The sequence below is a fragment of the Lepisosteus oculatus genome, chromosome 5, assembly GCF_040954835.1.
Source record: "Lepisosteus oculatus isolate fLepOcu1 chromosome 5, fLepOcu1.hap2, whole genome shotgun sequence".
In the NCBI taxonomy this organism is placed as follows: Eukaryota; Metazoa; Chordata; class Actinopteri; order Semionotiformes; family Lepisosteidae; genus Lepisosteus; species Lepisosteus oculatus.
Window position 1 is genome coordinate 55,055,538 of NC_090700.1, and position 27,288 is coordinate 55,082,825.

Genomic DNA, 27,288 nt, shown 5'->3' on the forward strand with positions numbered 1-27,288 from the left:
GGAGGCCACTGGCTCATTTCTATTCTATGGCAGTAGCTTTGTCTGTTAATTTCCTGAGACAATTGACCAAGTGCTACTGCGGTTAGGTGGGTTGAAGTCAGCCAGGGTTTCTTTCTACCTTTGGTTCACAGTGTCACCAGGGAGAGCTGCTGCATCATCTTCTGTCTGATGCCTTAGCTCTGCTGTCCATGCTCAGTGTGATAAGGTAGTGAATGATGGTGCACATGTGCACATCACTCAGGATGCCTGCGGACTGTGGACTGGTTCAAGGGCTGCAGTGATGACTTTGAGATGATCAACACCTGCAGTAACACTAGGCAGTAAATAAGAAAAATAAATAAATTCCAAATTTAAATGGCTCTACTGTCTATTAATTCTGAGTAAAGTATGGACATGAAGAACCAATATCAACATGCAGGCAATTCATGGTAAAGGCATATGGTTAGGCCATAATTACAGAGAACTGTCTGCAAGTACTACACCAACAGACCTGATAAGTGCAAGAATTTCCCCCTGTATCTTCATCCATCTGTGCTGGGATCTAACCTATGTTTTGAGTTCAATGGGAATTTCAAGGCCAGGGCCATTCTCTTCCTACATTTGCCTTGTACAATGAAGGCCACATGGCATCTGTAACTGGGCTTTGTGCTCTAATTTGTTCTGGCAGTCCGTTCTTGCTGGAGTGTTTCTGTGTTCTGAATGATTTAACACAGTTCACCATTTTGTATCAATCTTGTCTTTCCAAGATTAAATTGACCAAAATGTATTCAAGACCTGGAAAAAGTCTGCAACAGATGTAAAGTGGCATCTGGTTACTAATTCATATGGGCTGCTTTCCGAGTTTCTGTCTGTGGGATTGATACCCAGGCTGTACAGACAACCAGAGGGGATGAATTACTGTAGATTTAAAATTTGACAAACCCATGCATAGAAGGGAGTGTTGTAGCACTGTGTTTAGAAATCTCTGTGGGAATCAATACGTAATTTATAGTGTACATAAAGATGGATCCATAAGTGGTGACTTACGTTATTCTATATTGAAAGGCACCAAAACGGCCATGTTAGTTTTTTATTCCTTAAAGATTTATGAGTGTTTTAAATGTACTGTATCCATTCATTGAATTGATTAAAATCAATTAATCTAAGATAAGTGGCAGCATAGTACTAAAAAACCAAGCAAAGAAAAACATATCTAAATTTCTACTCTAAAATCTCAGAAACACTTGATGTTATTCATCTTGGCTTCACTGCTATGATCCTAGTGCCCTTTCTCCTCCACGATGTGCACTTGTCAGCACTGATGACCATTTTTGCTCACCGCGAGCTCTTCAGTGCTAAAAGAAGAGGAAGCATTGATAGAAGAGATGTGTCTCTTGATGACAGCACTGTAAGCTCAGAGCTCACAGAGGCCAGTCAAATCACAGGAGTTCCAGCTGCACTGTGAGCTGATGATACCCCAGGTAATCAAGACCACTAAACCCCATCTAGTTGAACACAAGAAAATAAGGTTGCAAGGATGCCGGAGCCCTTACCAGGAACAAGAGGATGTTAAGGGATGGGTTACAAATGGGAAGAGGCTATTTAACCTGCTTAGCTTATTTGGTTGCCAATGGCTTATTGAAGATCACACCCATACATTTTGTGAAGGTTCTTAAGGAATCAACTTAGCAGGTTATTTTGGAAACACACAACACTTTGTGTACAAAATTCTACTGTACAGTACATACAGTATACTGTACTTCCAAGTAAGGTGAAGGTGTGTGCCCTCAAATCCTTTGTTAAGTGCTGAGCATAAAACAATTCAGGTTTTGGTATTTTCCCATTAGATTGAGATATGGAATTATTCTTGTTGCTCTTCTTTAAGCTTTATCTAAGACACCAATATCCTGTATACAGCATTGTAGATTGTACACAGTATTCTGAGATATAAAAAGTGCATTGCATAACTTTTACAATCCTTTCTTTGAAATAAATAATACAACTGTTACTACAGTACATACCATAGTATTTATTTGGATGTATTATTTGCTTCACTACATTGTCTCAACATTGCTTAAATTCAGCCCAGTGTTGCATTTCAGAATGATACCTTTTCTCTTTGAACCACTCATATTTTACATATGTTTAAATCACTGAAAATGAAGAAGCGATGACAGCTTTTTATATAAACACGTAAATACATCATCTTAGGCTTGAGCCTCTGCCTCTAATGACATTGTTAATTAACATTCCCAAGGGGTCATGCACAATCAGCTTAGTGCTACCAGTATTTTATTGGTATTAGTTGGTCAGCTGTGTGTTAGGTTTGCGATAAATCAGTGACCAGTGATACTTTCTTGGCATTCACAGACTTGCAGTGACATCAATGAGAGGCATGTTACTCCTCCAATCGGTACCAGCTCTCCTGTCAGTCACTGTGGGGCCAAGAGTATGTGAACAGATGAATGGCTTAATGAGTGAGGGCTGGCAGAACCTGTCTGCCCGTTCTCAATCTCTCACAGGCAACAACACAATGAGTGCAGATGTTAACAACTCGTTGTTTCCAAACTGAACATAAATTGAAAAATACCAAAAGCTGATCAAGAAAACATTTATGCAGCAGTACTTAAGGAATTTTATTTAAAGTTATTTGCATTACCTGAGAACAATTTAAAAGTTTGAAGGTGGCAACAGAAGGAATGGACTGTAAGTATGGAAAAGCAGGGGGTTTTACTTAACTAATATTCACAAAGATAGTTGGCGTGTATTTGAAGTTCAGTTTTTTCACTGGAGAAAAAAAGTTTTCAGTTTCCTGGTAATTTACAGTACTATGCTGTGCTTAAGAGAACGGTTAAGCTAGAAAAACTGGAAAAATGTATGAAAATGACAAATCAAACATGAAAAGAGTTTGTCTTTTACTGGAAGTATAATAACACAATGCAATAAGTGGAGGCGAAAAGGTCTGGGCTTAAACTTACCTGCTGATTTATTTACTTGGTTACTGAGCTTTTAATCTTTCTAAGTGTCTATTCATGTTCTTTACCCAGGCAAGGGAATTTCAAAATAATTTTAATTATGAGAAGCGCACTAAATGGCCAGGACAATGCGATGTGTTTATGAAACAAAATAAATTATTTCTTTCAGTTGTAATGCACCTTATTTTCTGATCTTCCTTTATGTAATGTACACTAGACTAACATACACTCTAGGGATGAACATAAACACCATGAAAACAGCCTTTATAAAACACTGGCCCTCCCGCTTTAGATATCCTCCAGTTTGTATTGCTACAGTAAATGCAATCCACCATGTAGCTTGAGTTACTCACACTTATCAGGCACTATCTTTTAGACCTTAGACTTTCTGTACCTGCAGCTTTCGGCTTATTAACGGCTCTCATATATTGCCTCAGGATAACAAACATTACCAGAAAATGCTTGCAGGTGAAAGCAAAACAAACAAACAAATTACAGCTAAGGGGACTTTAGCAACACAAAAGCCAATTTAATTTAATTTAATTTTTTTAGAGGCTGATGTTTATTTTTCAAATACTGCATATCGTTTATAATGTATATAATTTAATAATATTGTTTATTATTGAAAGTTGCTTAATATGAAATATCTAATACTGTATATCATATCTTAATGTGAAAAGAAATTTGAATCTCAATTTTTTTCAGCAAGTAAAACATTGGCAAACAGAAAAAAGTTTAGGTTTTATGTAGTGCAATTAATTTCAGAATACCATGTAGAAATCTGATATACGGTACATTTTTCTTAATGAATAATCAATCATTCTGACAGCACCTTGCATTGCCAACAATAAATCATGAGAATTTAAAGTAAGGTCTGTTGCACAAGAACTGGAAATTTGTAATTATTCTATTTCATATCATAATTAAAGACTTGCAGTTACAGTATGTAATTGGTCCTCAAGACATTTTTAAGCTTTGTGCAATTTCACTGTATGCTTCTTCAGAATGCTAGTATCATTAGATCTGATCCTTTTGCTTGTGAAAATTGTGGTTTGCAGGTTTCCAGATAGACTTGCTCCTCATTTGGAGTACAGCACCTCTGAGTTTAATGTTTTATAGCGTGTTCTGCCATGCACTGACCCTGTGCACACCTGCAATGACAGATAATGTTAATATCCAATGATGCAGGATGCTGGAATGACCGACGCTACACCTGTGTCTTATCTTTTCCATTAAACTGGATGTATCATTGCAACAAAATAACTTTTCATTTTCATTTTCGTAGCAGAAAGAAAATTTGATTTTCAGAGTTTTCAGAGGAAGATTTCCTCTTCCACATGGAAGACCGATGGGGACCTTAGCACATAAGTACACACACCACATCAATATTTTACTCGTGGTCCAGCAGGGATCTTGGCTTTGCTGTGTAGGTTCAAACACAAACAAACAAAAAACTGTACAAAATAAATGAAAACCCTTCTGCCCCGTAGCTCTTACTACACACAGTGACAGTACAACTCAGTATGAAACACAACACAAAGGATTAAACAGACTGACCCGCTGCAGATCTCGCCACTGTATAGCTACTACCTTGTACCAAAAAGGGTCTGTTGACCCCCCAAGGTGCCAAAGATGCCTCTTAAATACACCTGATCAGTGGATTTACTCCACTTGTCAGTGCTTTGACAATAATTATACCCAAGTATTCCACTACAACATTCTGTTTATTATATTACAGGATTTAATAGTTCGTACATTGGCATCCTGTATTTGCAGCCCATTGTCCTTGTACACCCACCCAAAATGAGGCAGCTGTTTTGAGGTGATCATCCCAATGTCTGCCTGTGCACCTGACCTGGGCAGCCTAGACAACTATTAAAGTAATGCACCAAAAGCTGAATCCCTCTTCAGGGGGGATTGAATTAGATATTGGTACTAGTCCCAAGAAAGTAAACTCTTATCTTACACAATGAGACCTCTTCTGCATGCACAATTAATATATATATACAGTATGCTGTTACCAAATCCATTTCTGCAATTACAATATTATTTAGTACTTAGGACTCACTCAACAACTTTGCTTAACAATTATTTCAATGCATCTTTTTATCTTTTTTTTAACCTTTTATTTCAGTTCCTCAGACTTGTAGACTGTTTATGAAAACTCCCTTTTAATTAATTTCACTATCACCAAATAATTCTCTTTATACAGTATATGGGTGTGCATAACAATTGTACATTACAAAATCAGAAGCCTTTTTGATTTACAGTAAGTAGAAGAAAGAGATGTCTTAATCCTCTTGCACTTTTGGATTGGCACAGCCATTTTGATTGCGATTTTTGTTTTAGAGCAGCTCTTTTAGGAGTTTTTTTTAATGGAACTGCAGGCACCGCTGTTCCCTGAGTGGAGAGGACCTGAACAGGCAGTGGCTGAAGCCAGACCCGACTCTCAGCCCTACAATATACCACACCAAAGGCTTCCTCTACTACCTCAACAGCATTGGGAGAGCCCCACTGGTAAGACTGGCATTAACGACTGTCTCCAAATTGGCCATCGTGAGGTTACAGTAGCTATGGGCCTATCTGGCAAGATCACTACTATCTCTATATTCACACACATTGAACTTAACATTAGATGTAGACTTGCCTGGTGCAGGATTTAAGAGTTAGGCACAACTTGCTATAAGAAAGAGCTGTTACAAATTCAGGATATACAGTACCATCTAAAATTCCTAGCTTCTTGAGTGTTTCTCGCAAGTACAAAAAATGCAGTGGTTTTGTCTTTACAAGCTGATTAAATCTGAATTTTTCAGGGAGCCTGGTTTAAAAAGATAAGCATCAATTTCTACTTGTTTTCATAAATATTATTTTAATATCTGGCGTTCTGAAATTTAACCATCAGTCTTAAGAACATTGAGAGGAGAGGTGTTTGATCTTGCTGATGAATAAGGTGACCAAGATGCCTTTTCCTTATGCTCTTGGAATCTTTGGAAAACTGCAGAGGAGTAAACATTCAATCAATTATTGAATAACCAGTGTTTGTTGAATATTGTGATGAGCATTTTGGTGACTATTGTGTTGTTGATTGAGTCAAATAGTGGGGTTTTTTGAAGTGTCATGATGCAGGGAGGCATGTCCTTCAACACAAGTATACTTTTCATGCATATTAAGAATTGAACGTGACTGCTCAGGGATACTTGGGCAAAATGCTTGAGCCAATGGAGAAGTTTGCCTTGCCCAAGTTGGAAATTTAATAAGGACTGGTCAGGCATTCAGCTGACCCTGTGCACCAGACTAGAAGGTGATCAAGGAAAAACATCAGGAAGTCTGGAACCAATTTCCATTCTATTTTTCATTCTGTCCTACTATTAGAAAAAGCCCCGAAGCCTGCTCTGACTCACCTGGGGCTTCCCCTCTAGGTATTCTGTGACTATCACGGCCACTCAAGGAAGAAGAACGTCTTCCTGTATGGCTGCAGTGTGAAGGAGACCCTCTGGGAGTCTGGTGTGCCTCTCCATGCCTTGATTTTTAAGGAGGATCCTGGATACCGGGTATCGCCACTCTTCTTTGGGTTTTCTCCTGTACCGAAATCCGTTTAGAGCTCCAAAGTGTGGCAGCAGCAAAGTCATCCTGCGCAGATTTAATCATTCATTTGGTACTGATAAGACAGACATCTGTAGACTTTCATTGAATAGTATTAAAGCTGTGGCAAAAAGGAAAACGAAAAACTGGTAAAAAAACGCAATGTCGCAAATGTGACAGTTTTTGCAATTTTGTCTTTGACAATATCAAATTAGGAGAAATAATTACAGAAGATAGAGAGAGCATTGTTAAACCCTCAAAGGTTATAATTAATGCAATTAAACTTACAATTTAATATGAGTTCTTTAACTTGGTATTAGACACTTATAACCTGAAGGTGTATAAGTGTAAAGACATGACTTCTCTCACAAGACAAGTTAGTGGAAAATATTTTTATGATACATACGTAGACAAGTCTAAAACAATAATAGGGTAATTTAAAAGTGACTAAAACACAGACGCAGTGAGAAATATTGGATGGTATTTAGTGTTTAATTGTATTTTAATGATTTCTATGTAATTGTCTTGTGAGTTTCAATAGTTTGCTTACAGTATGTGCAAGCATTATATAAATATATCTGCATCGTTAAGGACAGCACCTTCAAACATTTGCCAGTCACATTAAAGAAATTTGAAGCAACAAATTTCTGGGATAGGGAAGAACAAATTGTTCTGAAGTGCAAAACTGTCAAACTTATCCTGGCTGTGGTTGTTTCAGACTCTTCCTAAAGTCCTGGACAGAATTGCTCCGGCCTTCTCATTCAACAGCTGCAACTTCCTGGTGGAGAAGTCGCGCGGGTCCACAGCTCGGGTGGTTGTGTGGAGAGAGATGGGGGTCCAGAGGAGCTACACCATGGAGAGCACCTACAACAGCTGTAACCAGGGAGTCTACAAGGTGGGGCGAATTGTCTGGGTTACTTTCAATGTTTGCAATGGAGTTGTATGCAGCTTTCTTAGGAGACCATAGCATGTGGCATTGCACTGAGGGTAAAACAAGATAAATGACTCACTGAAGATATTATGTATCTTAAAGGGTACCTGCAGAGAATTCAATTTTTTGTAAAAGAACTAGAAGGAAATTAGCTTAAGACAATTCATCAGTGTAATATCTGCTATCAAGAGCTCTTCAGGATGAAGTGGGTGTGCATGAGTAAGGACCTTGTTTGGTGTCATTGGATACCAGTGATTTAGAGATTTGATCAGCTTTGAGATCTAACTACAAAAACATGCATTAAAACATTCTCTTTCCAGAGCTTTAACTCTCTGGACACTGTTCACATAAAGAGCATTAATCCAACTACCTCGAATTCTGCAGCTTTATTATCAAGTCTAAAATCTGTTTGCTGTGCTATATTGCAGCAGAATGGTTAATCTGGGCATTTTGTCAGACTTGTGTAGATTTGTTGTACTGCAGCTTATTCATTTTCTCAATGTTCTTGGTGATAAAGCATTGAGTATTGTTGTGTCAACGGGCAGGAATAGCCAGTAACCAACCAAGATGTCAGATGGCAGTCAATGAGTTCTAAATGAGGAGGCATCTTAATTATGTGCATGACTGCAGAAAAGACATTGATGCATCTAGCTTAAGATTTGGCAGCTTTGGGATCTGTCCTTCGGGGGTCCTGGTCATTTGTCTAGATAAGTGCATCCAAAAACGACAGAAGGGAACAAAAGGATGATGGAAGACAAACCAGACAGGACAGTGAGAAAGATAATTTGCTGTTGCAGCCCTCATATTTATGAGCAAAATAACCAAGACAATACCTCCTAGCTCTTCTTCCTGAAGATTTAGTACCTGATCCAGGTAATTTATCACTCCCTACCTGTTCTTGCTGTATATTAGAGAAGGAAGGTACAGTTTCTGCAAAGCCACTACAGAAGAGACTCTTCACCCTCAGATCTTAGCTGTGACATCATCGCTTCCTCCTCATGGCCACAGGCTGCGATATCTCACAGTTTCACTGCTACCACTTTAACACACTGTTTCCTAGGAAACAGGGAGTTGTATGAATAAATGCAGTAATCATTTGTAACAGTGTCATCTTATTAAAATAACACTTTTCCACTTCTCATCCAGCCACTAGTATAATTGTATCTTGGATCAATAATGTATTATGTCTTTTACAATGCCCTTTTAAAAGTCATCAGATGTGGAGGTTTGTGATTCTTCTTCATGAACATGTGCTGTACACTGAAGAGGCTTGTCCCTGTATTAAGAATGATCTTTCGAGTTCTCTAAGAAAAATGACTGCACCCAACACGTTCAAACAGAAACAGCCCTTTTAGCTCAGTCTCCACCCTGATTGAACATATTTGTCTGCACAGCTCTTGGCATCTTGAAATAATTTGGATGAGGCCTCTGAAAATGTTGCTCCATGAATAGAGCCGCTTTGCCACACACATTTAGTATTGCCTCAGAATGCTCTACAAGCAAAATAAAAAGAACAAAGATGAAAAATCAGCAACTTAGTCATCACTTTCTCTTTATTAATTTACAGCTTTGCTGTTTTTTCTTTTGCAGGCAATTAAGAAAAGGTCAAGAGTATTATGATAAAATATTATCTGCACACTGTCCAGAGAAGACTAGCTTTCCAAGATAAAAAATGCATTTCTCTTTAATCTTAAAATGAATTTATTTCTAAGAATATTGACAATTAATGCTCCATTCCTGTTAAAATTAAACAGAAAATGCTTGTTGTAATATTTCAGTGGAGGTCCTGCTATAGATATATAGGCTAGTATAATGTTTTAGGCTTAACATAATTTTAAATTCCAAGTATTCTTAATATTTGCAAAGCTTACATTGAATGTTGATCAATTAGTGGTTTATACAAAACTTAAGCTTAATATTTCACTTGTTTCCTGTGATAATGCCATTTTCTGAAGATATAAAACCATCCCTTAGTTTTATTTAAAAGTTGGGCTAATTCAGGGACTGAGTAAAAATAATAGAAATTCTCATTTCAAGTCTGATTGGGGATACAGAAGAATTGTAAGCTGAATTATTGTATACTATTTAAAGAATCAAAGGATAACTAGAAACGTCTTACAAACTATCTGACTTATTTTAAATGGATTAATGAAATGACTAAGCTGATATTTTCTCAGAGTTCCAACAGCAGATTCCCAGTCACTTATAATGGCAGGAGGGACTAAATTAATATACTCTAGATGACTAATTTTTATTTTTTGTATAGAAAACGTTTGATGAATTATGAGATTGATTTGATGATGAGAGATGTTGAAGAATTTTAAAGAGTTAATGAGTTGATGAGATGTGCAGTGTGACGTGTCAGAATGTCGTACAATATCTTTCTGGACATTTCATTGTCATTTAGTGTGCACTCTGTTGTCTGCTTGCTAATTAATCTTTTTAAAAGCTTTACAAACTATTTCCTTTTATATATTTTTTCATTTTTTCATTAAACCATTCATACCACCAATTTATAAGTTGAGATTTTTCTTTTATAGCTTTGAAATGTGATGGTACAATAACTTTGAAATCCTTTGTCCATATGGAAGTTGTAAATCAGGAATCTGGGCCAAACAAATTAAATGCTGGACTTCTGGGATGAGGGCTGGCATGATGGTGCAGTGCTTAGCAGTGCTGGCTCACAGCGCTGGGGCTCCAGATACAATACTGGATCTGGGGTGCTGTCTGCGTGAGGTTTGTGTGTTCTACCTGTGTTGCTGTGGGTATTCACCTGCTGCTAATGTTTCCTCTCACAGTCCAAAAACATGCTGGTAGGCTAATTGTCTTCTGAGAAAATTTACTCAGGTGTGAGTGTGTGTGTCTTTGTGTGAGAGGTGGGGAAGTGGATAGATGGATTTTGGGGGTGATCCACAATTAATGAATTGGGAAAAACACATCTGCAGTACATGAAAGTCAAGCAACCCTCTGGTTGTCTTCTGATTAAAAATCATGTAATGTTTCATGCTGATATCAGACAGGCCAATTCAAGAGGCCATCTCAGTTTTTAGAAGGCCTGAATGTGCAGCACACACCTACTGTACTGTACCTGAAATTAGTGCAAATGTGAAATAATGGGCTGAAATGAAACTTTTGGTAAATAGGGGTTTTACTATGCTCTCAGTCAGTCACTAAGTCAGCCAAGGGGTCTTTGTCAAGAGCTACATAGCTGCAATATCATGTTATTGGCATGTGTATTGCAGAAAGCAAAGGAAAATATACATTGTATAAATACAATAAATTAAAAGCATCTGAATAAATCCTTTCTGTCAAGACTGTTAGGCATTAATTTAAAAGAAAACTCTGGAAAATACTTTCCTCACTGAAGTAAAGCAGCTCTGCATTTTAATGTTTTGGATGAGAAAAGAAAATAAAAGGATTGAAAGAAAACGTATTTTCTTCTTCAAAGCAAAAGACTCTTAATCTAAATTACTGAGTGCTCTTTTTTGTTTTGTGCACCCTGCATGTGAAATTCAGGAGGCTTTACACATCAGAGACAGACCAAGTGTGAGATTTGCACTCCTTAGAACTGTCCAAGAGAGAGTAATGGCATGCGACTTCTGACAAACTGAAATTTATCCATTTTGCAGATCAGCAGTGACAGAGACTCTTGTCATTTCTTGATGCAGAAAGATTCCAACCATCTAAGGGGGGGGGGGGAGCTTCAAAAGAACAGTGATTTGCATCACAAAGATATCACCTCCAATCACCTTAAGCATGGAGCTTGAGTGCAAAAATAATGTATTTGAGTTTTAAAGTATAATTTATCAAGTTTAATTTAGCTAAGGATACAAAGATCATAAAACTTAGTTTATTTTTTTCTAAAACAAAGAGTTGTCAGTATTTTCCTTTTTTGATTACTCAATAATTTGAAATAATCTGCTCACTGAGAATGCTAGTGTGCGAGTATGAGTGTTTGTCTGTGAACTGAAATTGGTGACTAGACAGTCCTCATCCTGCATTCAGAGCAAACTATTTTACTAGGGCTCCAGTGAGAAGCACCTTAAAGCACTTTAGTTTAAATGCTTATTGGAAAAGCAAAGTGCACCTACAGTTTGCAATGCCACAAATTAAATAGTCATTTTTTGGTTGCCTGAGACACTCATAAAATTGGATGGTCAGTGTGAATAAAATTCCTGAGGTAAATGTGGTCCTTGTCTTTGGAGTTTTCATCTAATTTGATAATCAAGGAGAGTGACATTATCAACCCAGTTTTACCCAGCCTATAAGAAAAGCTTTTTGCTGTTTCCTGACATTAGAGTGAAAGCAGTTTTGTGTAATGAATGTGTGCCACATACTTTATCCCCCAGTGGTGGTGTTTAAGAATGCTTGGTGTTTTTTTTGTAAATATGTAGATTTAAATAGTGATGGCAGACATAATGAATACATTTAGGTGTTCTTTGTTGAACAGCTACAAAACTCTTATTGATTAATTTATTATTTGGAGGCAGAAGACTTTTTTTTAAGAACTGGGGTGTATGTCAATGCTGCTCTTCCAGACTGAAATGCTCTAGATTGTAAATATTATATATTTAAGTTTTTAGAATTGAAGGATAGCCAAATAACTTTTTTTTTCTCTGAATGTCTGGTTTTACAGTGCATTGAAACATTACCACAAATGCCTCCTGAGGGTGACAAAAATACAGTATTTTCACCTATATTGCAAATATTACTTTCAAGTTCACCGAGAGCCAAATGCAGACAAAAACCGATTGTGAACTCTGAATGACATGGACATCCCTCCTCAAAGGGCAGACAGCACTGCATTAAACCAGCCAGGAGAAGAATGTTGAGTCCTTTAGAATCCCAATTAATGCACTCCAGTGGAGAGGAAGTGAAGCAGTGCCATGGAGGTAGGAATTGTAGCTGAGGGGCAGGAGATAATGAGGAACACTTTTCAGGAAACTGTATTAAGCCATGACTTATTAGATTTCAGTACATGTAATGAGGTACAAAATTGATACGACAACAAACATTTTGTTTCACCTTTGCCTCAGACCTTTAAAGGATGTTTACTATCCAATTTTACACCTTCTATATTGAGTTGTTAAGTATAAAATGAGACACAAAGTGGTGTATGTTAGACATTTCTAACATGGGGCTAAGTGCCATGAGGCACAAGGCTACAGGTCTTTGCAGAGTCTTACTGCAAGAAATGAAATGCTACAAAAGATTTCAGCATAACCAAACACTATCTGATGTCTTATAATTTGGCATTTTTTTCCAATTCTATTATTAATTAATATCTTTTTGTTTATTACTTTGTTATATGCTTGGCCCTTGTGCAACAATGTATGGTCTTAAAAGAGCTTGGAAATATCATAATTCAGCATGGATTTGCTCCGAGTCTAAATTGAGAGCTGTGTAGCCTAGACGTTGCTGGTTTGAGACAGAGCTATGCCATTAGTCAAGTGTGACCAGGATTCCCTAATCTCAGGTTAGCTGATGATAAAATGTCCTAATCCCAGGAGAGGGATTGTCAGAGACTGAGCAGCAGTACACGCTTAGACAAGTACTGTCATGTTACTGTCATGTACTGTAGGCTTTAGCAGGCTGAAGTTCTCTCGATTGTCACTGGGAGCTTTTTGGGCACCTGTGATCTTACATTGACATCAGTGGGAGACATGTCAACCAGTGCAATGACAGTCAAATGACAGTACTTTTCAGTGATTTGGAGGTTCACTGTATAGAGTATGTGCACACACCTAATTCAGGTGGCCTATAGAATGAGGGAAACATTCAATAGGAATAAAATTCTATAGAAATAAAAAAGAAACATATATTGTAGTAGTTCAGGTGGGTAGCTGCGTCAGCATGCGTAGGCTGCAAAGGAACAAGTAATAGGTTTATTCCATGCTGAAAAAAAAAGAAAGAAAACACAACGTTTCGGCCGTGGAGCCTTCTTCAGGTGTCATACTGTATACACCAAGACATTCAGTGCATGGCTTCAACTCTCACTTTACCTTGGGTGCCACAGTGGTGAGACTCACTGCACACTTGCCAACACAGCCCCTGTGACCTCAGTAAATAATTTCTGAAGGTCACTGTGAAAGTGTATTTTCATAAAATATTCATCAAGATGTAATCTGGAAAAATAAAGCAGTCTTAGAGAAGTAAAAATGTCTTGAACACTAAGCAAGGAATTTCACTTTGAGGGCATCTCTGATGAATGCTTCTTGGAGGAAATATCAACCTATTATCAATTTCCTGAGTGCTTTATGCTCAGTACTGCTTCTGGGGACATTACTAGTACGATAGCAACTTACAAGACTATTTGAATGCAGCTCTTTCAAGCCACACAGACCTGTTAATGAGATACTTTGGGATTTCAGTGTCGTGCTGAGACCTTGTCTGCTGACAGCCTCAAATCTGTGTAATTTACAAGAGATCAGAGGCTACCTTTCTGAATGAATAGAAGGTTTACATTTCAAATGAAAGGAAAGCAACAACCAAATAACGGATAACAAATATTAGGAGATTATGATGCACAGCGATGTTCATATATTATATGTGTTAGACAGCAGTGTAATTTAGCAGGAAAAATGAATGTTTTTAAAAAGAAAACGTCCATCTATAGAGTAAGAATTGGAATCAAGTAATTAGCTGATGGTGTTGTTGAAATGTTGATGTTCACTTCTGTTTCAAGAATATACTGGTGGGAAAATACAGAAATGTACAATGGTGTACATTAAGTCTAAGTGAAGATATAATTTGGAAATGTAATTTTAAAGCTTCTTCACTTACTGGTTTAATCATACTGTATGTAGTCAAAGATTGTGAATAGCTGGAAGTTAATTAAGAGCATCATCAAAGCCTAGAGCTCTGGCACTTACACCATCCTGATAAATTTTTAAATGTTCTTGGGCAATAACACATGGCCGCATATTCCAGATACTGAATGGGAGAAATATTATACAAAACAACTTCCCATATATGGAAAAAGAACAGTTGCCATATACTGTACTTCACTGAGCACCTAAACAATACTTGTACTTGTATATCCTAAGAGGAAAGGCTGAGGGATGATTTGATAACTTTTCTCAAAACCTTGTTTTGGGATCAGGAAGTTCTTCTACATTATAATTAGATCAAGATTAATTAGAAATTAGGAATGGACACAAGATAAATTTTCTTTATAACTCACATAACATATGGGTTCTACACATTTACTTTTTTAAATACTATTACATTTGCATGTTACTATATATTTTTTAATTTTAATCATAGATTAATATGCAAAAAACACAGACACATACTATACACAGTATATATATATACAGTATATAGGAATTATGGTGGGTAGCTGCGTCAGCATGCGTAGGCTGCAAAGGAACAAGTAATAGGTTTATTCCATGCTGAAAAAAAGAAGAAAGAGAACACAACGTTTCGGCCGTGGAGCCTTCTTCAGGTGTCAGGTGACACCTGAAGAAGGCTCCACGGCCGAAACGTTGTGTTCTCTTTCTTCTTTTTTTCAGCATGGAATAAACCTATTACTTGTTCCTATATAGGAATTATGGCAATGATTATTAATTAGCTCTGGATATTTCCAAACATATGAATGCAGAAACATCTCAAACAGACATTTAATTTCACTTTTTCATATACTGTGTAAAATCAAAGCCAGCAGCCACAAGTGGTGCTCATCAGTGCAGCATGCATGGATAGGTGGTGGGGGATTGACAGTGTGGGATGTTCAATTACAACTAGAATACTGTAGAGCCAGTATTCAGCCAGTCCTCCTTCCACTGCTGGTGAAAAGGGTAAATATATACTGCATGTGAGCACAATACAATTTAAGAAGTTTGTTCCACTCTAGATGAAAATGCATGTGACTAGGGTCTATAAATGTATGGCTTGCACTGTGGTTTGAATTTAGTTAATGCATAGTTTAGAACCAGGTAGAGCTGTCAAGTGAATTTAGAAGGATGTTGTATTTCAGAAGTTTTCCAGCTACACACAAGGAACAGTTTGTTTAAATCATATTTCTATGGCATTGAAACTTTAAATCCCTTCATCAGATGGTACTTTCTAATGCCTGCAGAAAAAGGTTTAAAATATTGATAAGATGTGGTGACCTATTTAAAAATTCTAAAATGCCATTGAATTGTACTGTAATTAAAAAAGGTCCCAATATACAGTACACAGTAATGTCAAATACTTCAGATAAAAAAATATTTTTCCATTTGTATGTGTGATTTATTACTGTATATAACATTTAATTTGCTGCTTTATACTGTGCTGTTTTAATAGGTTGTTTCTGAGCTCATTGCAAATAAAAGAAATACTTTACAGAATACAACTACAGTACCTTAATATAAGGCAAGTGGAAAATTCTGATCAGATTTTTTAAAATCACTGTTGAAATTGCTAACATTTTTATCACGCAATCTTTATGAGAGCACTAAAACAAACCTCAGTTAATATTCTAGTGTAGGGATTTTCCACTAATTATTAAAAAAATGTATGCGCGTTTCTTAATAAAAGAGTCTCTCTCCATATAATAACTTAAAATGAAACACCAACTTCCACAGGTTTAAGTACAGTATTTCAGTAGGGTGCTCTCTGTGGAGTTCTTTAAGTGGTTAAGGTTGACCCAGAGGTGATAAGTAGAAACTCTTAGTCAAGTATCCAATATGGAGAAGGTGTCAGCATGCAGAGTTAAGAGGGAGTCAATGTGCTGTATTGAGAAGGCTTCAGTATGCCAGTCCAGGGAGGAAGGGCTGTGAAATGGAAAGATTTGTATTCTTTATGAACAGGGCAAAGTTTAAACCTTGCTATATTGTTTTATTCCCGCTCATAATCTTTGTATCTTTACTGATGTAATTCTTCAAGGTATTTTAAAGACTTACTAGAATCAAGATGCATTTGCTATTAAACTTTTCCCTGAACTGAGGTGTTCAGTTTCATATAATTAGACCTATTAATTAAGTGTCGGTTTGCTCAAAATGGAAGGCAGAAAATATCAATAACTTTGGTTTAGTCCAAAATAAAAAAGAATCAGCCTGTTTCTATGTCATGTTTCTGACATGGATCAGCGTATACAATGTGGGTAGTGTGGAACAGAGCCTGTTAAGTGGTGGGATACATTGGCACCAGCTGGTGGTAACTAGCCTTCAATGTGTGACTTGTTTCAGAAGGATCTTTTTGGAAAACACCGTTGCACTACTGATTATGATGAAAAGGCAGATCTGAGCTGCTTGCAAATTTAGAAGAACTGCTCAAAGATTAGTTGTGTACTAAGCTGTACTCACACTCACAAAAATAATTTTAATTTGCTTCCAAAATTAGTTATTTGTTTTTGCAGATATGTTTTATATTAAAAACTAAAAATGCATTTCCTCACTCCTATCGATAAATATTAATTAACACAGAATATTTTCCCTGTGTCTTACACTAATGTATTTTACATTTGTATTTCACAGTACTCTCTTTCTTGATTTTTGAGTCATTTTAAACTCTTTACATTGTTTTTTTACATTTTCTATAATCGATTCGTTAAACCATTTGGATCATGAATATACAGTATTATTGATAAGGAAAAAACTGAAAAAAGCATTTCATGAACTGGCAAGAGCATTGTTAAGCAAAAATATTCCTCTACTAACATCATTATAGTTATATTTTAAAATAATATCCTAATTTTGGTCTTCAAACAGCTTTTGTATTTACTGTACATCAGCTAAAAAAACTGCAGTGCTAATACAGATAGAATGATGATGTTAGTGAAAGAATTAAAGTTGAAGCTTAGACAATGACCTTCTGTTCCTTCAAAATGCGACACCTTGTCAGTGCTGACACACAAAATAGGAAGAAATATTCACTAAACAATACATTTTTCACATAAATTTCAAATGAGCCCAAAGATGAGACATCTAAAATCTCAAGACAGCACAGGCTCTGTATTGTATCACTAAGAACATCCTTCATTAATACTCCAAATGTAGAGGTAATACAGTGTTTTAAAATGGTATGTTTTCACAGCATAAAACATTCATGAAGTGCTGTAAAATAGTTGAACCCTGACATTTTAAATTCCTTGATTTATTTCTCAGAATAGATTTTTCTTCTCAATAGAATAGGATCGTAATGCAGATGTGACTGATAAGACAAGCTCACATCTTATGCCTCCTGCAGACTACGCATCTTCAATTGAAGCCATGTCTCAACTTGTTATAGAACAGAATGTGTGCAAACTACTTTGCCACTTGACTGGTGGCATTTACCTAGAGTTAACAAGATCCAGCAGGAAAGCGCTAATCACAAGATAAATGGAACAGCCTGCTCGAAAGGGCAAGAGCACTGTCTCAAGTGCCTGTCAATTGTCCCTCAGACTTTTTGGCTACCTTCTTTTAAACACAAGTAAAGCCATACTGCTCTTTTCCAAACAGTATGAAATAGCGGCAAAGGTAAATTCATAAATCACCTGCAAATCGATTTTTCCTTTTTTCTGCAATATGCTGCCAAGGCTTTTAAATAATTATTAGGCAGCGTTTAACTGCCTTATACCAACATCACAGAAAACCAACATCTCCTAAGATAAGAATAAAAAAAAAGCTTTTCCTTCTTAACAAGAGGGTATTTAAAAAGATGATTAATGGATGCAACCTACACAAAACATTTTTCGTTTATTCATATTTTGCCGACTGCTTTCTGATCACAGGAGATAGCACATTTACTGTATAAATTCCTATTAGGGACGTCCTACAAAGTTTCTACTTGTCCTATCATTTACCAGACTTTAAAGATCGAATAATCTTAAACTGTGGCAACAAGTTTATCTTAATGACTGAGTAAGACATACTGTAAACAGGAACATATAAAACTATTTGTTAAATGCAAATAAAACATCCCAGGCATTTCTCCTTGCTTGCCTGCACAGTATAAACTTTATTATTGCTATAAAGGGAAACCATTTTGGGATAGTACAAGCATATTGCTCTGTGCTGTTTTTCTATAAAAAAGTCCAAAAAGACTTTCAAAAAGAGATATTTCTCATTGAAGTCTTTAAAGGAACTTGTCTAAAGGGAATAGCAATTTATCCAGTACCATGAGGAATTCATAGAGACCAAAAAGAAACATGCTAACCATTTGAAATATACTTGTTGTTGTTTGGATATATTACCACAGATATTTTTTCTTCATTGCCTGAAGTTAAACCTTTCCCCGTGTTTGAAATGATACAGCTGAATACTGTATGTAACACAAATATTCAGATCCCTGACCACCTGCATTATGGAATCTAAAAGATAGTCACAAAGATCAGTTCTGCATTATTCAAACTGAGCTGAGCTACAAAGCCCCAGAAATACCTGAACACAAAATGAACCTACAGCCCATCTCTGCCTGACCAGTGTTATCTAAGAGGATGGTGTAGTAGATATATAATTGGACACTAGGTGACATTAATTTAAATCTACAATATAAAAAGCAACACACTTTTTTCTCACGTAGTGTATCTGTAATATTGTTTAACATAGTGACACCTGGGCTGCTCTGTTGACAGATTTGCTCTCTGTGAATCTCATTAATAGGATCCTTGCCTGAGGCCTTGTTGTTTCATAGTATTTTACAGTTTGGTTTAGTCTTTGCTATTGCTTTGCTCTTGGCTAGTATTCTTCTAAAAATGCTTGCAACTTAATGACTTTCAAAAACGTTTTCCGAATATATAAAAGGAAAAACAAATAAACCAACAAACAGCAACATCTCATTCTAAGATCCAAAGTGTAAATCAAGATTAATCTGGGTTGGGGGTTTTGGCAGAAGTTCTCTATTAATTTTGCACTTCATGAAAAAGTCCTACACACTCAAAACAAAATACAACACTCACCAAAAAATGTGACTTGGCAAAAGCAGTTGCTTGAGGGATGTGCTGCAAAAATAATTGTACCCTAGCAATTTAAATGTCTCACTTTATTCCAGCTTCCTTTTGCAAATTCTTTATGGAACATTTGTTTTTTTAGTCTCTATAGGAGTTCAACAGCCACAGCAATTATTACACAAACCGCAGCTGGGATTTTAACTCGCAAATGCACAAGAAGTACAAATCCTGATCTACTTTTGTTCTGGGCAACCTGTCAGATAATTTGATAGGCCTGCATTACAGTGGTGTAAGTGGTGGCTAACCTGACCAGCAACTGAAGCAGGCCGCACTGCTGTGACATTACAAATATAGAGGAAAATTGATTTTTTCCAAGTAAACAGTCTCAGCTGTATGCTTTCCGCACATGTAAACCTCTTCCCCTTTCTAAATTATTGAACACCTATCCCCTGGATGTTATGTAGTTTTCAGTCACGGAAGTCCTGTCTCGTCTCTGTTTCATTGCCGCAGGGGTAATTGTGCAGCACGTGCCAGCAGGGGAGAGAGTGGCAAACACCACAGTCCCTCTGCAGAGGGCTGCAGGAGCACTGGCGCCCCCTGTGGGCCAGCAGCACCCACCGACAGCCTCGCCAAGCATGCAGGAGTGGACTGACAAAGAGTTGCATGTGGCCATGTTTTAACTTTCCTGCAGAGGTAGTCTGCACAGAAGGATAAAAGTGCCAGCAAAACAGCAAAGGGAAGGCAGGGCTGGCACAAAGGAGCAAGAAGAAATACCCATCAGGGAAATCTGACGAGTGTGGGAAAACTGTCCCTTTCACTCTTTAATGAAGGTGAACACAGCTCACAGTGGTGCAAGAGGGAAAAACTGCAGAATTGGGAAAAAAATGATGCAAAACAAAATAGAAGTGTTGTGTATGCAAACAAAAACAAAATATTTATGAAAGGGACAAATGCACTGATACGCTGATGTCATATTACATTAGCAGGAAATGTGATAAATTACCACCTCTCTGGGCTAATGAGAATTCTTCTCTTTATTAAAAAAGAACACCTATACTGTATGCAATGAAATGCATTAGTCCTATTTAATGAACACTTAATGGAATACACATGGGGAAAAATATATAATGGAAATGTGCTGATAACATGCTCAAACAAGCAGGTGTACAGTAGTTAGGCTATAGAGCAATCATTTGCATTGACTAAGAACTGAAGAGATTCTTAGTCAAACCAGGCACAAGCTAAAGTTAGTGGCTTCATACAACCAAAAAGTCAATTAGCAAATTGAAAAAAACAACAACTCAAAATCAAGAAACAACCTATTTGGATGATCTTGCATTAGTGGTCTTCATTTCTCATTGTTTGATACTGGGAATATGGAACAAGCTGTCCAGCCATGTTGTTGAATGATACTCTGTGTTCCTTGAAGAAATGGCTGTATGAAATCCTTGGATTATTATTTACTAACTACCAAATGGGCTAGAAGTGCCAAATGCTCTTGTCTCCTTGTATCCTTTTTATTTTTCTCTGTGTTATAGTTACTACATGATAGATATTTTGAAAGGGACACTTTACCCAGGATGCATGGATAACAGCCGCCTTTCTATTCTTCTACAGACTCGAACCTAAAACATGCCTACATGAGTTTTTATTAAATTGTCTGCAAGCTGCAAAAACTGAGCCCTCAAGGCACAGAGTGTGCATTAATTGGTACTGTTCATACGTGTGTGTCAAAGAGAAAAGGAGGAGACTACAACAGTGAATAGCTGCAAGAACACAAATTTCATCAGGAGGTGAAACCATCATACTGTCAGTCTCTCAGTTTCTCCTTTGGACCCCCTGTGTGTTCTGGTTCTCATGCCAGCTGAGCACTTAATTACTTGCTTATTACTTATTGAACCTTTAATTGAACTATTTTCCTAATTGGATCTTCTTAACTATGTCTTCACTCAATCCTCGGTTCCCAGAAATAACTTGCTTTAAGTGTTCAGTTGCTTTGGCAAACAAAGCTCAGCCTGTCCTCAGCTTTTTCAATAAATTGATTCCTCTGCAGCTGTCTAACACCTTTAAAATGGTTACCAGGTAATTCTGCATTGTCGCACAGTTTCAAACACTTCCATAGTAAGTGGTTCTTGCGATGCACAGGATCGGTTGCCAATTGAATGGAACACCTTACTGTATGTAAATTTTCCCCTTTAGTTTTGATTTATCATTACTTAAGCTCTATTGTATTAAGCACATTGAGCTCAGTATCCAATGAAGGGGAAAATAATCCATATTTAATGCTTATGTTATTCAGCCACCCCAAGGTGCTTAAATACCAGATGCACAGGCATTCAAATAATGTACCTAATTGATTTTTGAAACCCAGTAATTGATATACTTTGCAAATTTTTAAAGAGGTAGAGAAACTCTGTACCTCTTGTTTAAATTAAAATCCAATAGTTTAACTAATCAATTAGATACAAGGGGTTCAGAGCAGAAGGTCTGAGCGACCTTACATACTGTAGATGGACTTGAAGGACCAGATACTGAATCGTTTGTGTGTGTGCATTAGGGTCTGCAGCTTGGTACCCGGGAGCTGGAGGAGATGGGGGCAAAGTTCTGCCAGAGTCTGCTGTCTCTGAAAGGGAACACTCTGCTCTACAGCAAGAAGCTCATTAAACACGCTTCTGCGCTTCTCAACCTGGACGACAACATCCTAGATCACAAGTCCCACAGGTGAGTCCACTGCCTCGCTTCTGCTAAATGGTCTAAGCAAAGTGAGGTATAATATGTCAGTGGCTAAAACACTGGAAAGCCCATCCCACTTCATAGACAGACTCAGTGGTAGACAATGCCTGCTTGTCTCGAGGGGCAGGAGACAGACTTCTATGATCTAACCTGGCCAGAACAATCATCAGTATCTTAATTAACAAGTGAAATGTGCTGTTTAATCCTACAAGCCATTGCTCTCATCACAACCTGATTTGAACCTCATGCTGCTTGAAGAACTGGATGGGAATGGGGTATGACATTTCAAAACACTGAAACATTGAAACACGGAGAAAAGGAAGCATGAGACATCTGTGAAACAAAAAAAAACCTGAACTGAACTGTTACACTGAATTTGCTGTTAAGAACATTAAAGTCTCCCTCATCAGGGGGAGTGACATTTTAATTTTTTGGCTTAACTGCAGCTTGTGTGAAGGTGATGTATTATTCTGATTCTCTGTTTATACTGTACTTTTATCAGTATGTCTCCTTGTTTCTTTGGCTGATCTTATGGAAATACAGTATGTGATGGTCAGGGAGACAGATTACTAATTTGATTTTATCGTTTCTGACTTTTACTGTACATGACATACCTTTTTAAACCTTGTGCAAAAATAGTATCTTGTGCCTCTGAAACTTCAGTTGTACACAAGCTATGGGTTGTGATGAGAGCCCGTCTGACCTTGGTTCTCCGTCATGCCTGGTATACTGACATACACTGCTCCCCTGTGAAATCTGTGCAATTGTAATGGAATTGGAGACACCTCATGTTTTAAAAGCAACATTGAAGATAGAAAGCTTCCAGAAATTTCCAGTTCCTCAACTTTCTTACAAGAGCTATAGATTGCAGAATATTTGTAGGCTAGTCTCATCACATATAATTGTCTAAACTGTTCTGTTAATTTAAAGGTTTTTAGATCCCCTTTGCATGTATTTGAATTGGTACCTCATATTTTCATAAAGATCACATATCCAGGTTCCTTTTTGTCCCTGCAGTGAAGTAGAGTCTTTGCCTAGAGTATTATATAACCCCAACACAGAATACAGTCCAGTATTGTTTCTGGATAACCTACTAATCAGTGTGACTTCTGAAATACATTTTTACATTCTGCAATCATTTCTGCCAGAGAAACCAATCAAATGGTAATTGAAAATAAAAGAGTGCTTTCAGCAACCTTGAATACAAAACACATACAGTACTTAAACCTTTTGTTTGCAGCTGAAGTAACTAACTCTACTGCATTTACTGCACTGCTCATTAAACATGTTTTAGTTTTGGTAAAGCATTATTTGAAATAGATTATTTTCTTCCGAAGCTTATTGTGTTATTCATATATCCATACACAGTACAGTATTTGGAACAATTATGTAACAAAACACTCATCCATCATAATGAAAATCATTGCCTATTCCTCTTCCTTCACTGTAAATCAATGCATTGATTTTAGCTCCTGGGATGCCAGGTAAAATAAAATATATAATTTGAAATTCTATAGGCCTTGATAAAAAGTGTAGATTATGTATGAATTGTACATTATGATAAAGAATGGCTGCCGTCTTTTAAGTGGTCAAACCATTTTTTGCTTATAATCCTACATGAGCACCAAGGATTGTATCATCTGTCACAAAACAAAATGTATTGCCTCTTCTGAACCTCTTGTTTCCAAATGTTTAATCCAATAAATTATTTCTTAAAAGCTGTAAACAAAATGTTTTACAGGCTTGTTAAAGGTGGGTTTCCAGATTTTGTTTGTGAGAAGTGACCACAGTGGATTCCTCTATCATGAGCTCTTTGACCTTATGTTTTCAGGGGCTTTGCAAAATTACTGTAATGAACTCTCAGATCAAAGAAAGGCAACATAAAACATAGCTGAAGCTTTCATTCTTTTTATGCTGCAGTAGGGTGCAATTCAAATAAATTAAATAGGTGTGTGGAGGTTTATGGAAAGCGTACTCTCTAAAGTATAGTAAAGCAAGGATATGGAGTCACACCTAGAAATTTAAAAGGAATAAATTTAGGACAGGACACACATGAATTATAGGAATTGTAATTGGATGCCTTCACCTGATTTTCATCCCTTCTTACATTCTTAAAGTATGCATACGGTCATGAGTGGATATGAATCACACATCAGTGTACAAATCTAATTCAGAGCAAACATTGTTCTTATATTGATTTAGATGTGCAACTCTAATAAACTGTCAGTTTGGTCCTTGAGTCTGTGAGAAAACAGGCTAACGTGTCATCTGCAAAAGTTGTTGTTGGAGGATAGATTATTTATGACTACGGGTTTCTTCGAATTTTGCTCAAAAGTAAGGGTTCTCTTCCTATTTTTATGGGTTGTGGTTGTATTGGAAGAGGACAGTGGGAGTGTGGAACAAACTATCATGCTGGAGTATCAAGCTATTATATTGTACTGTACAGAGAATGTTGTTGAAGATGAAACCATGTACTCTTTCAAGAAACACCTGGATGAGATTCTCCAATTAGAATAGAACCTTCTTTTTATGAAAATGTTGTTTGGATTGACCCTCAGATCAATTAGCTACTACTATAACTACCAAACGAGCTAGATGGCTCAAATGACCTCCACTCATCTGAAACCTTTCCTGTGTTCTTACCAATGGGCAGATAAAGATTTGACCTTAATATTACCACTGTAAGGGATTAATCTAAAATGTTATGCCTATGGGTGTCGTTTGTCCTAAAATGTGAGATGAAAGCTCAATATTTGTAGTCAAAATCCACAGAAAGGAAGTGAATTGTTACTAGGTATTCAGTTTATTGTGCATACATTAGAGGTTAGTAGACTTCACTGTCAAAAAATGAGAAAGAATCCCTGGTTATAAAGGAAAAAGCCACATTGACGCATATGCAAGTGCTTTTGTTGTTTTTTTTGTATTCATGAATCTGCAGTATTCCAGAAAGCAAAGACTCTGTTGCTTTAAAAATAACCAACTCCCCCACAGTTTATGAAAGGCCTTCATGTTTTCTGTTGTGCAGGATAACAAGTGCTGAGCTTTACGTGTCTAGATGTCTTCTGCCTGCATTGAAGTGGCATTCTGATCAGTCTCTCTGACAGCCAACACAGCGGCTGTCAGCAGATGAATATCGCCTCCCCTTTCCAGCCAGCTCACTGTCTGCATGATGCAGACCCACGCCACCTCTGCGCTCTTCTTTTTTCTTTTTCCTACTCTTAGCCTACAGATGCAGGGAACTTTGCCATTGTGAAATGTTCACCTCTCAATCCAATCCATGTAATTGCTTCTTTCTGAGAATTAAATACTCAATAAAAATCCTAATTTTTATAATTCTGCTATGGTCACTGCTCATAAACAAGTTTTAAATTGTAAAGTACATTTATGCAAACACATGTAACAAAAAAATTGAATAGGGTGTTTTTAAAATGCACAAAAGAGCAATCCGGTTTATTTAAGATTAATTTGTTTTTGAAATATCAATCGAAAGTCGAGCTTTATAGCTTATAATCAAATCTTCACTGAAACCAGAGTGATCTCCCAGCCCATAACAGATTTTGCAAATCAGTCAGCACTTTCATGTCCTGCCTTAAAACTCAATTTTGTGTACCTTTGTGTACCTTTTAATCTTGTATGATTTATTGTATTCAGTTGTGTATACCTGTCTCTATCCTTTTATTAGAATGCACCTTGAGATGCAGTGTCATGCAAGAAATAAAGAAATAAATATCATTCAATTATTTATTTCTTATTCTTCTTATTATAAAGACGTTATTCAAAATTAACACATGTATTCTGCTGACCTAGCTATTTATCCATCCTTCTGTCCTGTTTTCAGTTTTAATTTTTTATTCACTGGCCTGATAAAAATATCAGAAAGCCTTGTCCTCTTTTATATACAGTAGCAGCATGAAGAGAGACACTTTCAGATACTGTGTCTGCTGTCCTACAATGCTCAAGAAAAAGGAATGTAATAGATTACTGCTTTTTCAATTTAAATCTTAGGACAACACAAGACCACGATTATTCATTTTATTACAGTGATGGTCTTTTCATGACACGTTCCACACAATTTCAAATTTGTCTCAAAGTTTTTAAGAGTCAATGCATTCACCCATAAATCAGAAACATAAACAATATATTGTGTCACTATGTTCATAATTAAGAAATATGCGTTTTGAAAAATAAGATGATTAAAAGGGCAGATAAGTCTGACAAGTTGAAATTCAGTCCATCAGTCAACCTGTATGGATCTTGAAAAATAACATGGATGAATGATAGAATTCTGGACTTTTTAATTCCACTACTCTTAAAATAAGTATTACCATTGTACAAATTACAGCATTTCCAATACACCTACTTGCCAGCAATAGTGTAGAGGCAATAGCTATACTAATCCAAGATGTAATTGCATTATCAGCAGAAGTGTATACAACTTTTTGGCAAGGCCCTTTTGGAATAGACAGTTTATGATTGAGACGCTGTCTGTTTCTATTTGTATTCACTTGAAATGGCTAATGACGTTTCTGCTTCCTGAAATCTTTCCTTTAATGTTGCCAGACATGTTTGCTTTCTCTCTACACCAAATCACCCCGCCTCAAACAAGTGAGAAAATGTTTCATTCAGCTCTGCAAGGCAGAGCTTCATATTTTGTACACATTTATTTTAACAAAGGAACTCATAACATATTTACAAAACTGCTGTTTTAATCAAGTTCAGTGGAGCTGAAACTCTGGGGTCCAGAGATCTATTGCATTTGCAAGTCTTGCAGACAGTGTAAGGATCAAGCTGAGCACAAGTGTGTTACAGATTTGAGTGCATTTTAGTTTTGGATGGAGTCTCTATTCAGGCTTTCAAAATGTGTGAAGTCAGTTGTAAAACATTTTTACATAGGCTCACGCGGTAGGTAAGAAGCACTACTTGTCAACAGAAGTCTTCTAATCAGGACATTTTAAAGTCATTTTGTGTGTGCATGTATGCAGTACTCAAATAACCATGTTTTTATAACCATTCAAACACATATATCAAGATATTTACCATCCTTAATTATTTAAGAAAATTAATTGGAGGAGACCAATTAGTGCATCTTGCATGTTGGGTTACTGCTGTATGAGCTGATTGACCCACAGTTATTGTCTAGTTGTTTCTGTTCAGAATTACCTTCAACAGCATGGCTTTCCAGCTTTTTCCTGACACGTCTTGTCTTTGTTATACAGAATAACCTGTATTGA

General features: G+C 36.8%; 1 protein-coding gene across 4 annotated transcripts in view; it reads left to right on the top strand.

The window, feature by feature from the left end:
* The window catches only part of LOC102692475 (cytosolic carboxypeptidase 4), a 180,030-nt gene that overhangs the window by 118,916 nt on the left and 33,826 nt on the right, over nt 1-27,288 (top strand). For 3 of the 4 annotated variants that reach the window (XM_015343419.2, XM_015343415.2, XM_015343416.2), the window contains exons 19-22: nt 5,342-5,471; nt 6,374-6,505; nt 7,255-7,431; nt 21,882-22,045. In XM_015343419.2, the coding sequence (XP_015198905.2) occupies nt 5,342-5,471; nt 6,374-6,505; nt 7,255-7,431; nt 21,882-22,045 (603 nt within the window). Of the gene's footprint in view, nt 1-5,341; nt 5,472-6,373; nt 6,506-7,254; nt 7,432-21,881; nt 22,046-25,082; nt 25,429-27,288 lie in introns of those variants that run through there. The other variant, XM_015343420.2, reaches the window with a different exon arrangement.